At 44.6% G+C, this 13969-nt stretch overlaps 2 protein-coding genes across 3 annotated transcripts in view; one reads left to right on the top strand and one right to left on the bottom strand.

Annotated features, from left to right (window-relative positions):
• The first annotated feature begins 944 nt into the window (after positions 1-944).
• FREY1 (Frey regulator of sperm-oocyte fusion 1) lies at positions 945-2601 on the top strand. The gene is made up of 3 exons (XM_063117464.1): positions 945-1039; positions 1365-1441; positions 2402-2601. The coding sequence occupies exons 1-3, from the start codon at positions 975-977 to the stop codon at positions 2536-2538; spliced, it is 279 nt and encodes a 92-aa protein (XP_062973534.1). The 5' UTR covers positions 945-974; the 3' UTR covers positions 2539-2601.
• A 2475-nt stretch (positions 2602-5076) lies between these two features.
• The window catches only part of MAPK8IP1 (mitogen-activated protein kinase 8 interacting protein 1), a 60887-nt gene continuing 51994 nt past the window's right edge, over positions 5077-13969 (bottom strand). For both annotated transcript variants that reach the window (XM_063118827.1, XM_063118828.1), the window contains exons 7-12: positions 13567-13739; positions 13095-13204; positions 11912-12031; positions 9831-9901; positions 7716-7814; positions 5077-5302 (exon numbers count right to left, since the gene is read on the bottom strand). In XM_063118827.1, coding sequence (XP_062974897.1) covers positions 5230-5302; positions 7716-7814; positions 9831-9901; positions 11912-12031; positions 13095-13204; positions 13567-13739 — 646 coding nt within the window. In that variant the 3' untranslated portion in view covers positions 5077-5229. The remainder of the gene's footprint in view (positions 5303-7715; positions 7815-9830; positions 9902-11911; positions 12032-13094; positions 13205-13566; positions 13740-13969) is intronic.

The following is a 13969-nucleotide window of genomic DNA, read 5'->3' as shown; positions in this document are numbered from 1 at the left end:
CAACATTGTACTACCTGTCACACTTGGACATCTCAGTGCGAGTAGGGCAGGATCTGTGCTACTGCTTTAAAATAGTTTATAACAGCAATGACAACTGTTGGGTCCTAGGACACCCGCCATATACCGTTTTCAAACCATCATATTCTGCTTGGTGTAGATATGGCCCAAGTGAAGGACCCCAAGGATCAGAAGGAAGTGGAGTCCTGCTTTCTTGGAGGAGACTGCTAGCCTGAAAATGTTGTGATGCTGGTGGAACTTCTGGCCATACCAGTCTCATGTGCTCTTAAAGGCACATAAACTTCTTTAAAAAAAAAAAGAAAAAAAAAGGTGGCAATCACTGCAGACTTTCAAAAGAGGATGTGGCTTCATTCATTTATTTTATTACATTTAAATCCTTTTTTCCTCCAAGGAACCCAAGGCAGCATACATAATCCTCCTCCCCTTCATGTTATCCTCACAGCAACAACCCTGTGAGGTGGGTTGGGCTGAGAGTCTGTGACTGGCCAAAAGTCACCCAGTGGGTTTCCATGGCTGAGTGGGGACTAGAACCTGGATCTCCCGACTCCCAGTCCAACACCTTAGCCACTACACCACACTGGGAGGAAATAAGAATCTACATACACCTGTGTCCACATGATGAGCTGTAAAGATCAAGGAGTTAATTGACTCAAGAAGGCAATGACTATAGCATGTGAGATGAATCTTGTTTCTCTAAAATGGGGCTCAGCTACAGAGCTGTGAAAATAGCCAACTTTATGTAAAAATTGATGCTTTTGCTCAAAGATTTGAGTCAGCGCCCTGCCTTTCCTTCTTAGACTGGCCGCTGTTGGCCAGGCGTATTACCCAGAATTCAGCTTTGCCTGTGTTCTTTACCTTTGTGACGGCACTGTAGGCTTGAAGAATTGCTGTTACATTCCACAAATGACTGTAAGAGTAAGAAGAGCCACTGGGTTGGTCTTGGCTTTGTTGGCTGGATGGGAGTCCTGCTTCTCTTGCTTCTCCTGACAGAGAGAATAGTGCCAATGCCGAGTTCTCAAAGGTAACAGTGGCAGGCAACTGTCCTGTATAAAGACCATGCATAGTGGATTCTTTAGAACTGACTCATGCTCATAAATGTATCTAGGAATGAAGGTGGTGAAGAGTATGGGTCATTGGATCTGTAAACTCTCTCTGCCACCCCACAGCCCCCAATCTTCAGGGATCACCTGTATCTTTTTAAATGCACATTTGGGCTAGTGCCCTGTTTTCTTTCAAAGGAAGATTTGTTATATATGGGGCGTTCTTCCTATATATCCAAAGTCAATATGAAAACCAGGGCCTCAGGCAGCAAACACAGTGATTCCTGATCTTGTGCTCTTCTACAGCAAGAACAGTCCATCTGTCCCAGAGGAATTCACGGCCCCCTTGGAGTTCCAGCAGCACCACTTCGGCTTGGTGGATGGTGCGTATTCATTCCCATTCCCTTGGCGTAGGGCTTGTCAATATCAAGGCAACTGGCTGTTAAACTCTCTTCCAAGTTATCCAGCAGAGTCATGGTAGCCCACAACAAAGTCCCACTGCAGCAGGACTAGGGTGACCATGTGGAAAGGAGGTCAGGGCTCCTGTATCTTTAACAGTTGTATAGAAAAGGGAATTTAGCAGGTGTCATTTGTTTGCATGCAGCACCTGGTGAAATTCCCTCTTCATCACAACAGTTAAAGCTGCAGGAGCCCTGTCCTCTTTTGAATCTAATCAAGAGCTTTAGCTGTTGCAATGGAGAGGGAGTTTCACCAGGTGCTGCATGCCCTGTCCTCCTTTCCATATGGTCACCCTAAGCAGGACATAGAATGATTTTACTTTCAATAGTAGCTGCACCATCTAGGCTTCTTTTTGAGAGCCCACTTATCAAGAGAGAAACATCCCTCCTCTCAATTTCAGCCTCTGATTTGAGTTAGTATAGAGCTGGAGTAAGCTGAAAGCTAGAGCGGGGGGCGGGGGAAGCTCTTGGATAACGAAATACTCTTGGTTGGCTTCAAGATAATACACTACTGTTTAGCTTAGATATCTAAGACAAGTAGTGGTCCAAAACTCACTAGCAAATGCGTAGTGACTGTTGATGAACGAGGGGCAGAGAGAGTGTAAACACCTTGGGATCCCGTCAGTTCAAATTGGTGTCCTTAAGGAAGTCATTTGGACCTTAGAGACAGTGATTCTAGGATATGGTATATATCACTTTACAGAGAATATAGGCTAGTGCATACATTACATTTATACATACCCTCTGAACATATGTATAAACCTCCCAGGGGTGTTTGTGCCATAGTTTCCATTTTTATTCTTTGAGAGACGCACATCTTCTGTGATGCTGCCTTCCTGTCCTGCCATTTCTACCCACTTCTCTTACCAGCTCTTGTTTTCACAGATTATGGTATTAAACCAAAGCATCCCAAATTCCGGACACGGACGTTGCGTAAGGAATCAGAAAAACTGCGCAGAGCACACAAGAGCAAGCGAGATGAGCCAGACTTTGAGGAGTATTATTATGATGACCTCTTTTGACATTCCTTTGGAAAGTGGCAATATGAATGACCTTTTCTTTTTAAATAAGTTGCAGGCAGAAACCCCAAACAGCAATGTAGGAAATGACCAAGATCCACTGTTCTCATGTCCACATGCCAGGAGTCATCCCCACAGCTCTGTGTTCTATGAACACAGTCCTTGGCCCTGAATTGGGCAACCTGAACATCATGGCTCTGCTTTGATGTCATTTAACTCTCACAAGCACCGAGCAAAAATTGGAACCATTTGATGAGTGGCTGGGATTGTGCGGCAAATGCTGGTGCTCTTCACAGCTCTCTGCCACCATGGCTACCTTCTCTGCCTCACCCCTGTCGTGACCCTTTTGGGTGTGATCCAAGTGTTCTTTCCCTCTTGCCCAGGATTCTCTTACTTGCTCCCACCTCACACTAAGGTTCCAAATTCTATGGAAAGCCATTTACTGTGTGCAGAATTGTACAATGTAAATAAATGCACATATTTTGCAAAATTGATTGCATTACTTGAGTTTTCTTGGTGCAGAGTTAATAGTTGTTGTTTTAAACATCAATGCAGAATACACACTGCTCTAAAGTTAACCATCTCCTCTCTTTAAGGGGCAATCCTTCTCCCCAACCTTTGGTAGAAATGCAGACCAAAAACCCTCTAAGCATGGCTCCTTAGCTGGCAAGTACAGCTCTGCCACAATCTATGTTTGGCAACAGAAGAGGTTAGTAGATTAGAGAGAGGCTTTGTAGCAAAGCTGATTGAGGCTTCTGGGATTCTGACATCTCAAAACCTTTTAGCGGAATGTGACACATTTCTGGAGTGCATTTCTGGTGGCTGCAGAGTGCCAGGACTTTGGGGGTGAGCTTTAGCAACAACTCTCCAACATAGTCAGAAGACACAAATCACACACACCTTCCTCATCATACCTAAGGAAAAAAATAGACAGATGCACAACCTGGCTTACAGTAGTCACTCTTGTCCCAAATCTTATGGCAGACATCAGTGGAAATTTGGGCTACAATGCTGTGCTACAAACTCCATCATCCCCAGCTAGCAGGGCAATTGGGCGTGATGGCTGGGGATGATGGGATTTGCAGTCTAACACATCTGGAGAGTGCTGGAATAGAAGAATACATGATCCCACCCTATTCAATTTCAGGGAAGAAAGAGACAGGAGTTTCTCTGAGCCCCCCATTCCACTCAATTAGATGCAATGGGACCTTCCCACACTTTCATAAGACAATGCCATATTTACCCCTACAGTTATGAAAAATGAGGGCATTTAACAGCTTGTTAATGGGAATGTACTACAAAATGGGGGAGGCGAGTCCAGAACCTGTTAAGCTGCAAATCAAGTGGCAGGAACAGGCCTCTATGGCAAGTGAGAAAGACTTTTAGAAAAGTCTACAGTGACTCTTGCAATTCCCACTAAGGGGCCCAAAGAGCAACTGCTGAGAGGCCACCCAGCAAACTCGGGCAACAAAACCAAAGCAACACAGGCTCTTTGAAACATCAATGTTTAATCATTGTTGTCATCGGAGCAGATCCAGCAGAAGCACAGAGCCCCCTGCCTGGGGGTGGGGGTGAGAGGGAGGGAGGGCAAAGGCACACCTTTCTGCAGCTCTTATTAGCCCCTTGTCATTCACACTTTTCTCCTAGCTTCACTCCTCAATGGGACCGAGCCCTTCCTGATTCAATGTTGTGCTTATGGCTGGAGCTCCTCTCAGGCCCCTAACGCGGATGAACTTGGCCCACTGGCTCTCTGTTTCGTGCAGGATCCAGATGTCCTCTGTGAGCTTGGAACCTGCAGTTGGAGAGTGATGGCAAAGGGGAGGACAGAGCAAGGGCCAGAATGGGGGAGCTCTTTCCATCAGAAGATTACAGGGCATGGACCCTCCCTATCTCTGCGCTTGAAACCTTCCTCTCCTTCAAAGTAAGAGAGAAGGGGACAGGCACTGGCATTGCTACAGCGACTCCTGGATCCTTTGCAGGCACACAGGACAAGATAGTTGGATGCCAGAGTATATCTTGTCCCTGGGACACGTGGGGGCAGCATTCATTGCCATCTTTCTTGTTGTATGACCTAGCTCCCCGCCCCCTTCCCAGCCAGGGATTGGGGGCACCCCTTTTGTTATCTTCCCATACTTATTAGCTCTTAAGTCTTTCATGGCGGATGTTCAGCACTCCTTTCCAATTAAACCCCCAATGCCAAGGGTTCAATATGGCAGATGGGACTAGAGCAGTTCCCAGCACACAGCTGTCCCCCCAAAACTGCTGGAGCTGTCCCTCTGCTCCTAGCACCGAGCCTGCCTGCCCACCTGCCTGCCCAAGCACATAGCAAGGCCTGCCTGTCCCAGGTCCAGGGCCCCATGCCTTCCATGCTCCTGCTAGGCCTGTGGCGGAAGCACCTGCTTCAACTGGTGGTGCTTTTCTTCAAATTAAACCAAAAGAGCATATATTTTTTCGTTAAATAATAACCCCCTTTTCGTCCACCCACCCCACCCCACCCCACCCCTCCCAACCCCCCACAGCCCAACAAACGGAAAGGAGGAGCACTGAACGAGGTGGGGCTCTGTGCACGGAGGGAAACCATTGCCTCCACTGCCCACTCCTCCTTCAGTCTTGAAGCAGCTTGTCCATGCACGATGGGGGGTGGGGGGGAGATGGCCCTTGTCTGTACAGGAGGAGGGGGAGCTGGGCATTCCCCTACTCTAGGTAGATATCCTCTGTGGGGCACGTATATTCCACACATTCCTTGTAGAACTGATGGAAGGCCCTCCTGCAAAAAAAAAAGGGGGGACAGGGTGTATCAGAATGGAATTGGACTAGGGTCACATTGCAGACAAGAGCCTCAGGTATCCATGAACAATACGCACGCACCCCACTCTTCCTTGAACCCCACTTGCCACAGTTCCTTCATTTAAATGAGGTGGTGCAGAACCTCAGGCCTGGAGGCCAAATCTGGCCCTTTGGGGTTCCCCAAGCTCCACCCCCTCCCTCCCAACCAGTGATCATTTCATGGTTTCCTGGCATTTCTGCAGGTGGGTTTTTTCACATTCTAAAAGGTTAAAAGGCCTCTTCTAAAACTTAGTTTCTGGCAATAAGAGTTTTAAGCTAAAATATGCCGGTATTTTTCGTTGTTGTTGTTGTTTTGGGCTCTGCCTCTTTTGCCTTTGACACCCCCACACTGGAATGCGGTCCCCAAGAGCATCTCCAAAATTGAATATGGTCACATTAGGAGGTATTGAACCCCTTTGAGCTGAAAGAGGTCCAATACCTCCTAATGTAGAGTTTTATTGCCATAGGTCTTAGAAAGGGGGTTATAGGCCTTAGCTGTTCTCCTTTCTGCACCCTTTAGGAATGGCATTCACAGTGCCACAGGTTCAAATTGTAAAGACCTGAAATGAAATAACCTGAACAAACAGTCTCCTATTAGCCACAACCTGAATGCTTAGTAGCTCATGCAGGTGATCAAGGATCAATGCAGTGTAACAGAAGAGGATGTTACACAAGCCTGCAGCAACCACTGTTGTGATCAAGTGGCATTTGAAAGGTGCACTTTTCACAGAAGTGGCTGCTGTGGCCTCGTACAAGTAACTTCTTCAAACGTTATACCACTTAGGCAAACAAAACAATTTGGGTGAGCTAACAAATGCACAAGTATGGGCTGATTTATAATGTACAAAGAGGTCCTCACACAAAAAATATCCTCTGTCCTAAACGTCCCCCCACTCCGTACTGGGGCTGGCCTGAAAGACTGTTTGGATTCTTCACAAGCAACAGTTAAAATATTTCTAAAAAAATTCAGTGTCAAAAATTCCAATGCTTTTCTATGTCAGTCTAAGGGCTTTGCTAGACCTGCCGGGATAAGCCGGCAGGGAGGCAGGGCGATGGCGCGCTGACATTAGCGCGCGCCGCCTCGGCTTCCAGACGCAGGACACGCAGGGACTTCGGGATCCCTGCAGCGTCCGCCATTTTTTTTTTAGTTTAAAGGGGCCACGTGCGGCCCGAAGACTCCGGACCAGGTAAGTCCGTTTTTTTAAAAAAAACGAAGCCCCCCCTCCCTGTCCCCGGCCTTGCCCTGGCAGCGCCGCTCGCCTGCTTGCTTAGGCGCCGCCGCCCGGTGCTCTCTCTCTCACCCGCCCTCCCCCCTTGCCCTCCCCCCTTGCCATCCTTCCCCCTGCCCCTCTCTTTCCCCCCCCCGGGCTGATGGGCACAGCGCTCGTATGAGCGCTGTGCCAGGTCAGTGGCTTTTCGCGGCTACTCGCGAGTAAGCGAGTAGCCGCAAAAAGCCACGGACCTTCCTAGACGTTTCGCAGCTCCGGCCTGAGGCCAGGGTTGCGAAAAAGGCGTGCCATAAGCGACTTTGCTTATGGCGCGTTAGAGGAGGCCTCAGTGTGGCCTGGGCCCGGATTCCCCTGTGCGTCATCTGGACGCACAGAAGGGAAACCGAGTCTCAAGGCGCGCTAAGGCCTCGTCTAGGAACACCCCAAGTCACGATTTCAAACCTGCTCAAGAAAAGATATGTCATTTCTGTGAAATCACTAACTCTGGGAAATGAAGATAGGATGCAAACAAAACCTTTCATCTCCCTGGCAGCCTTCTCCCTGTTGTATCTGTCCCACAACAGCCTGGTTCCTTGTCAATCAAAGGCAAAATGAGAGCCTCATACCATCTTGGTAGTGAAAAGTGGCTGATCCCCGACCACTTATTCCAATGAGAAATCCGCAGTGGAATCAAATGAATTCAGATGTCTATGAATCCAACCTGCGGATTCTGCAGAGGATCACTGTTTCCTGAGTTGCATGGATTCTGTGGACTTGAGGACCGTTTTCTACTTTCTGGAATTTTACGTTCATTTTGTCATAGAAAGATACATAAAATAAAAAGTCAAGATTTACCCTATAGGCTAAAGAATGAAAATGCACATTTGAGGGGGGGATTTGCACCTTTTTGTAAGTGCAAATTTGCAGAAATGTGAATTTGCACAAATTCGGGAAATTGGAAAAACTTAGTTCTGTCAATGTGTGAGCGACAGAATGAAAGACACCTGACAATCCATGAGATGCAGATGGAAAAGGTTTTACAAAATCCATACATCCCTACTTAGACATATTCCAATACTGCCAGTACCCCCTCCCTTAAATCCAGTTAGCTTGGGATCTTTCTTCAGGATGTAGCCTGCAACTCACCCTACAGACTCTGCAAGTGGCTTGGTTGATTCCTCCGAAACAAAGACGTGGCACGCAAATCTGTGGTCAGCTGGGTGCTTAGTGATGAACCCAAAATACCTGAAAAAGGAAACAATGCTTGAGCTGGGCCTGTGGGATCCCGGCACAGGCTCCATGGCCCATTTTTCCTCCCCCTAGCCTCCTTCTCTGTGCTGAAATGTCATTCGTAGGCTCCTCAGAGCAGTGAACTGACTTTTTATGCATATATTACTCTGTAAAGCACTATGCTCCTTGTTATCCTAAATAAACAACTGTTGTTGTCAATCAATAACCAAAGCGATTTTAAGTAAGTTCAAAATGGTTGCAGGCATGTAGGGTGAATCACTTACCAACAGTGATATCACAAAAACTAAACAATAGAAGCCTGTATCATTTTGCACAGCTGTATTCCAAGCAGCACACAAAGTACTGTTGGAAGCAATACTTGTGGGAGCTGTTGGAAAATATAACAAATGGCTGCAACCAATACACTAACTGAAAGATTAAATAGAAACATAAGAAATTAAGATGAACACACCTGGACTGGAACAAAAGCCCATCTAATAGTCCAGTGCAGTAAGCCAATGGGAATAGGATCGGAGAGACCCAGGACCAAACCCCTGCTTAGCTATAAAGCTTATGGGATGACTGTGAGTTAGTCAAGTCACCATCTCTCAGCCTATTCTACCTCACAATATTATTATGAGGATCAAAGGGAAGGAACCATGTATGTCACTCTGAGCCTTTTGGAGGAAGAATGGGATAATGATGTTGATCATCATCATTATCATCATCATCTGCTCTAGAAAGCTATACTGCCCAATAGCTGAAGCTCTCTGGGCGGTTCACAATTAAAACCATAAGGTACAGCTTAAAAGTATAAAATACTTTTATACTTTTATAAAGTTATAATAGGGAAACTTATTATAACTTAAAAGTTATAATAGGGAAACTTACACCACAATATTAAAGTTTAACCAGAATAAACTGAGCAGCAATGCAGAGATTTTACGGATTTAAAATACAGATTTAAAACAGCAGAGGTAAGAGACTAAGATGCTAAAATGCTAAAATACTGGGAAAATAAAAAGGTCTTTAGTATGATCATATTTAGCTATCATACTAAATAGGCATTGAGAAACCTGTCCTCCAGGAACTTCTTTAATCCTATTTTAGAAGCTATAAATTATCACATTTTAGGGTAAAGATTATGTGTTGTGTTAACAAGTACTTCTTTTGCCTGTGACAGTATTTCATTGGTGACCATGAGTTCTAGCATTTATACAGCAGGATTAAAAAAAAATTCTCTTGATCTACTGTTTTGTTCAATATTTTTTTCATGTTTTATGTTTTTACTTTCTGCTGTACTGCTGTTCTTTTGTATTTGGTTATATTGCTTTTATCTGTACGCCACCCTGAGATCTTATTGATATAGGGCGGGATATAAATGTTTTAAATAAATAAATAAATTGTACTGTATTGTATTGTATTATTGATGATAGCCATCTTGAGAACTATTTGGAGGAAAAATGAGATACAAATTAAACAAACCTTTTTCTACATTAAAATGATCTTAAATGCATTAGCTTTTCCTCATTGGGAAACTGCTCCAACCCCTTGATCATTTTTGGATGACTATTTCCTGTAACCCTTCTAGTTCAATTATGTACTTTTTCAGATGGGGTAACTAGGACTATATAAAATATTCCACCTGTGGCTGCACCATAGACTTATATAAAATCATTGAATTGGATCCAGATTAATTTATTTATTTGAATAATTTATATCCTGCCTCCTCACTTACCAAAGCAGCATTCAAAGTGGCTATCAACATCCAAAACATAAAAAGAATCAACAATTAAAAACCAAAAACAGCATAGCAAATAATCAGGGTCACCATAAAATCACCATAAATATCAGGGTCACCATAAAATATGCAGCTGGACAAAACTGTCTTCATCTAGTGATAGGAGCTAAAAAGAGAGGAGGCCCAATGAACCTCCCATGGAAGAGAGCTCTACAGCTTGGGCGGGGGGGGGGGGGGACCTACCCAAAAGGCCTTCTGTGGCAGCCTTCTGACCACCTGCTGGGACTTACTTGTTGTTCTTTGGGTGATATCCACAAAATGAAATGTTCTTCAACTGGAAAAAGTGGCTACATTTATTCCCCTGCAGAATAGAGACAACAAGCTGTTAGACTTGTGCAACACTTGGGATGGTTGAGGAACAAGAGTCATTTACTGTAGGAAAGGACAACGAAAAAGCCTTTCCGTTCATCACCCTTGGGAGATCGAAGTCACAAATTAAGAGGAACCCAATGCTCTGTTTGTGGGGAAGTGAAAGGCCATTGAAGAACTTCTAAAAGTTACAAAAGCTTTTTTTGTTTGTATTTAGGGAAGTTACCATTCATGAGCTCTTATCCCCTTCCAAAAGCTCCTATATGAGAATATAAAAGAGGGGATTTTAGGTTTAGGATAACAGGAAAGCTGCAGCAGTATCAGTCAAGTGATGGTTCCTGAACCACCTACATAAAGATGCCAGCCTTGCTTTCTACATTAATTAATTGTAGTCCATCGTACTGTATAAACTGCTTCTAATGGGAGCATGTTTCTTCTCTTTACCTGTAAACATCCCACTGTCCCTTAAGCACCCTCACTGATGGCACAAGCCAATGGCTATGAATTCTACAAGACTAGGGCCCTTTCTACACCTAAGGATGATCCCAGGAAAATGGAGGGATCATCCCTGCCTGCTCCCAGGATTCCTTGTGTGTCATTTGCACGCACAGGGATGATCCTGGGGAAAAAGGCAGGAGTAGAAATGGCCTATGACTCTGCTACAGGACTAGTGGACATCCCTTTCCTTGTGCAAGTAAGGGCCAAACATTGAGTCATTTACCCAAAATCATAACCCTAAACCTCTCTTCAGTTACAGCGCCTGCTACAATTTTATCTCATAAAGACTCCTGAAGCTTGTTGAGTTCATTCATATATATATATATATATATCCCCACCTATTTTGGTATTTCCAGTGTACATTTGAATGAATTAAAGTCCTCAATCATTGCTATCTACAATGGTCCCCAAGGTTTTGCCAGTGGGTTGAGGACAATTTTCAAAATTGAGCGCAAGACTTCATGAAGTTGAACTGAGCAGATTTTAGTTTAGCAGTGTGCAAAGGAGTGTATAATAGTGGGATTTTTTTGCACACATGTCCTAAGAAAAACAAATAAATAAAACAAACATTTTGTTCAGCAAAACAAATTGAAACCAATGACATTTGTTAAATATAGCCTAAATAGTGTGTGTGTGTGTGTGTGTGTGTGCGTGCGCGCGCGCACCCCTCCCTACAACTCAGACTTTCTCCTCCCAGGCCCACTGCCCTTGATTAACCCTGGCAAGGCAATTCCATTACTGACAGAATGCACTTCTTGTATGGCTTTGCTCCTTCCTCTTGAAAGCTTCATGTGAGCTACTTATGCAGAAGGGCTAATCAAAGGGGCTTTACTGCACAGATCCTCAGAACACTGCTTAAAATAGTAGCACCAAGCTTTCGCAAAGCTTTCCAGACCTTCCACTGCATCAATGTACCTACAAGCTATGGACATGTCATTTTATATCTGGACTCCAGAGCATGAATGCTGTTCAGCCCTGCTATTTAGTGGACTCCTGCAGGAAATGCCAAGCAGTCCCAGCGGCCAGCAAATCACTATCTTGTTTGTGTATTCTCTTTTGGTGGCTCACCAGAGGGTAGTTCTGATTGCAACTAGAAGATGCAATAGGCTTTTCTGCACAAGGCATTGATCATGTGTTCGCAATTCCCTACTCACAGTTGTTTATGGGTTCTTCAGACAATATCATGACCCTCCAGTTTCACTTCCGTGTCTAACAAACACATTCAGCTATTTTTTTAGAACTGAGAAAATGCAGCATTTGACTGTGAAGCGAAAGAAAGTACAATTTCCTCTTATGTGTCTGCATTATTCCACTATACCACAGAAAATCAGGAAAGATAACACTCTTTGTGTTACTGCTTGTATCTCAATTCTGCAATGGAACCAAAAATAGATAACAGGGGTTTAACAGCCTTGAATGAGGCAATGAGAACATGGATGGGTGGGTTTTCAAGGGACATCAGAACACTGTTGAAAGCAGAGCCACCCATGGAGTCAAAACCTACCTTGCTGGGATCCTTGGAGTCATCACTTTTCACAGCAATCTTGACCCCTCTCATGCTGATCTCCAGGACACAGCTGGAGGGCGGGTTAAAGTGCACGGTGAGGCGCCGAGTAGTGGCAATCTGTACCAAAACAGAAAATATACCAACTGTCACACATGTTGAGTGCCCGATGGTCTTGCTCCTTCAATTTGACTTCAACCAACTTGAAATCATCAGATTGGCATTATTGTTGGAGGTGTGTGTAGATTTAGAAGAAAAGGCAAGAGATAAAGACAAAAGTAACATCTCAACATTGGTCATGACAGATTCTTCATTTGCTGTGTGATCCCAGCTTCACAATTCCCCTTGCCATTCAGTTCTAGTTCCTCTCTAGAACTGAATGGCAGGTGTAGTATTTTCATCCCTGAATTTCTGTTACAGGTTGGCAATGGACTTACATGAGGGTGAATAAAAGGAAGCTCAATCTATACAAGCTGAAGCGATCTTACTATAGTGGAGAGGTGAAAATGTCTATTTTGAATGGGGTTACACATCCCAGAGAAGAAATGGCTTGTAGTGTGGGAGTACTTCTGGAACCAGGCCTCCTCCTAGACTCCAAGTTTGACACAGTGATCTGGTTCATACATAACAACAGGCTATCATGCACAAGCAGGAGACAGTGGGTGTGCTGCCAGTGGTGCACCCGCCAGTTCCGGTTTTACTCAGCAACCCATGAGCAACTCTGCTGTAGGTTGCTGAGAGCATTGTCCAAACCCAGACCTCTGGGTTGTTTCGGGGCTAAGCCACCTAGCCATTAAACTATGGCTAGTTGTTAGGTTAACTGCTGGGTTATTTAGCTCCTAAACAAACCTAGCAGTTCAGGTTTGAAAGACACGTTCAGCAGCCTACAAAGAAACTGTTGAGATCTGCCAGATTAAGGACCTTGCCCCTTTTAAGCAGGCTTTAAAGGCCTGTTTATTTAGACAATCTCTTAATGGTTAGTATGCCTATTTGGTTTTACTGGTAGCTGTATCTTCCTCCCCACCTTCCACTTATCATCTCCTTCAGATAGTATTATATTTCAATTGTATTTGGGCGCTTTTTTAAAATAAATAAAATGCCACATGTATCCTCAAATAAAATGTGGTGTAGAAAAAACAGGGTTTAGCTGGGCGGCAGGCCGGTGAGTGGAGAGGAAATGTACCTTCTGCATAGCTGCACACAGCACATCATTTCCTTTGTGATATGGAACCTGGACTGAGCCAAGAAACTTCACCCGGAACTGATCCACCCAATCACTGGTCTTGCTTGAATCTGAAAAAACCCAAATCCAAGGTAGATGAGAAGGATCATATTCAAACAGAAATCCTATATTATCAGACATAAAGAGGAAACACCTTTCTTATTGCTTCAGCCAATGACGTGGCAGTACCGGGATGGGGCACAAGTTGTGTACTTTTATACTCCTTCAGGTAAGCGGAAAGTTGTACGTCCGCTTCATCTTTCCCCTCCCACTTTGAAGACTGACCTAATCAGGCAACTGGAAAAGCCCAGGTATAGTCGATAGCTGTGAGCCTGGACTGAGGTGCAAGAGCAGAGGTGAATAACACAGCCTGGGAATGGGTAGAAAAGCCTACATAAGAGGAAGTAACAGGAACATAGATGAGGGTCAGTACCTGTCATGTGATCAGGATCCTTGGTGACCTCAATAGCGTAGTAAGCAGGGAAGATGCCCCGATCGCCTGTCCTCATATTATAAGCCTCATACCAATAATCTTCTGCCTGAACCTCCACCAACAGAGGGTCATCTACCTCCAGTTCTAGTTCATCTTCATGACGAGGCACAAACCTGGGGAGAAAATTGCTGGCACTTTGCTAACCAAAGCTTTGAAGGTACAAGCTTGCCCAAAGGTTCAAGAAAGAGACCAATAGAAAATTCTGTATCCAAGGTCAAAGGGTAAGAGCCTGAACTCTCATTGGCTACGAGGACATCTATGCTAGAACTCTAGAGGAAAGTGCCTATAAAACAGTACAGATGTTATTTCTTTAGGCTTGACATAGCAAGTAACTGCTCATATG

This window comes from Elgaria multicarinata, chromosome 2 (genome assembly GCF_023053635.1).
Source record: "Elgaria multicarinata webbii isolate HBS135686 ecotype San Diego chromosome 2, rElgMul1.1.pri, whole genome shotgun sequence".
In the NCBI taxonomy this organism is placed as follows: Eukaryota; Metazoa; Chordata; class Lepidosauria; order Squamata; family Anguidae; genus Elgaria; species Elgaria multicarinata.
Note: the sequence above shows the minus strand (reverse complement) of the source record. Positions and strands in the feature narration are given on the sequence as shown.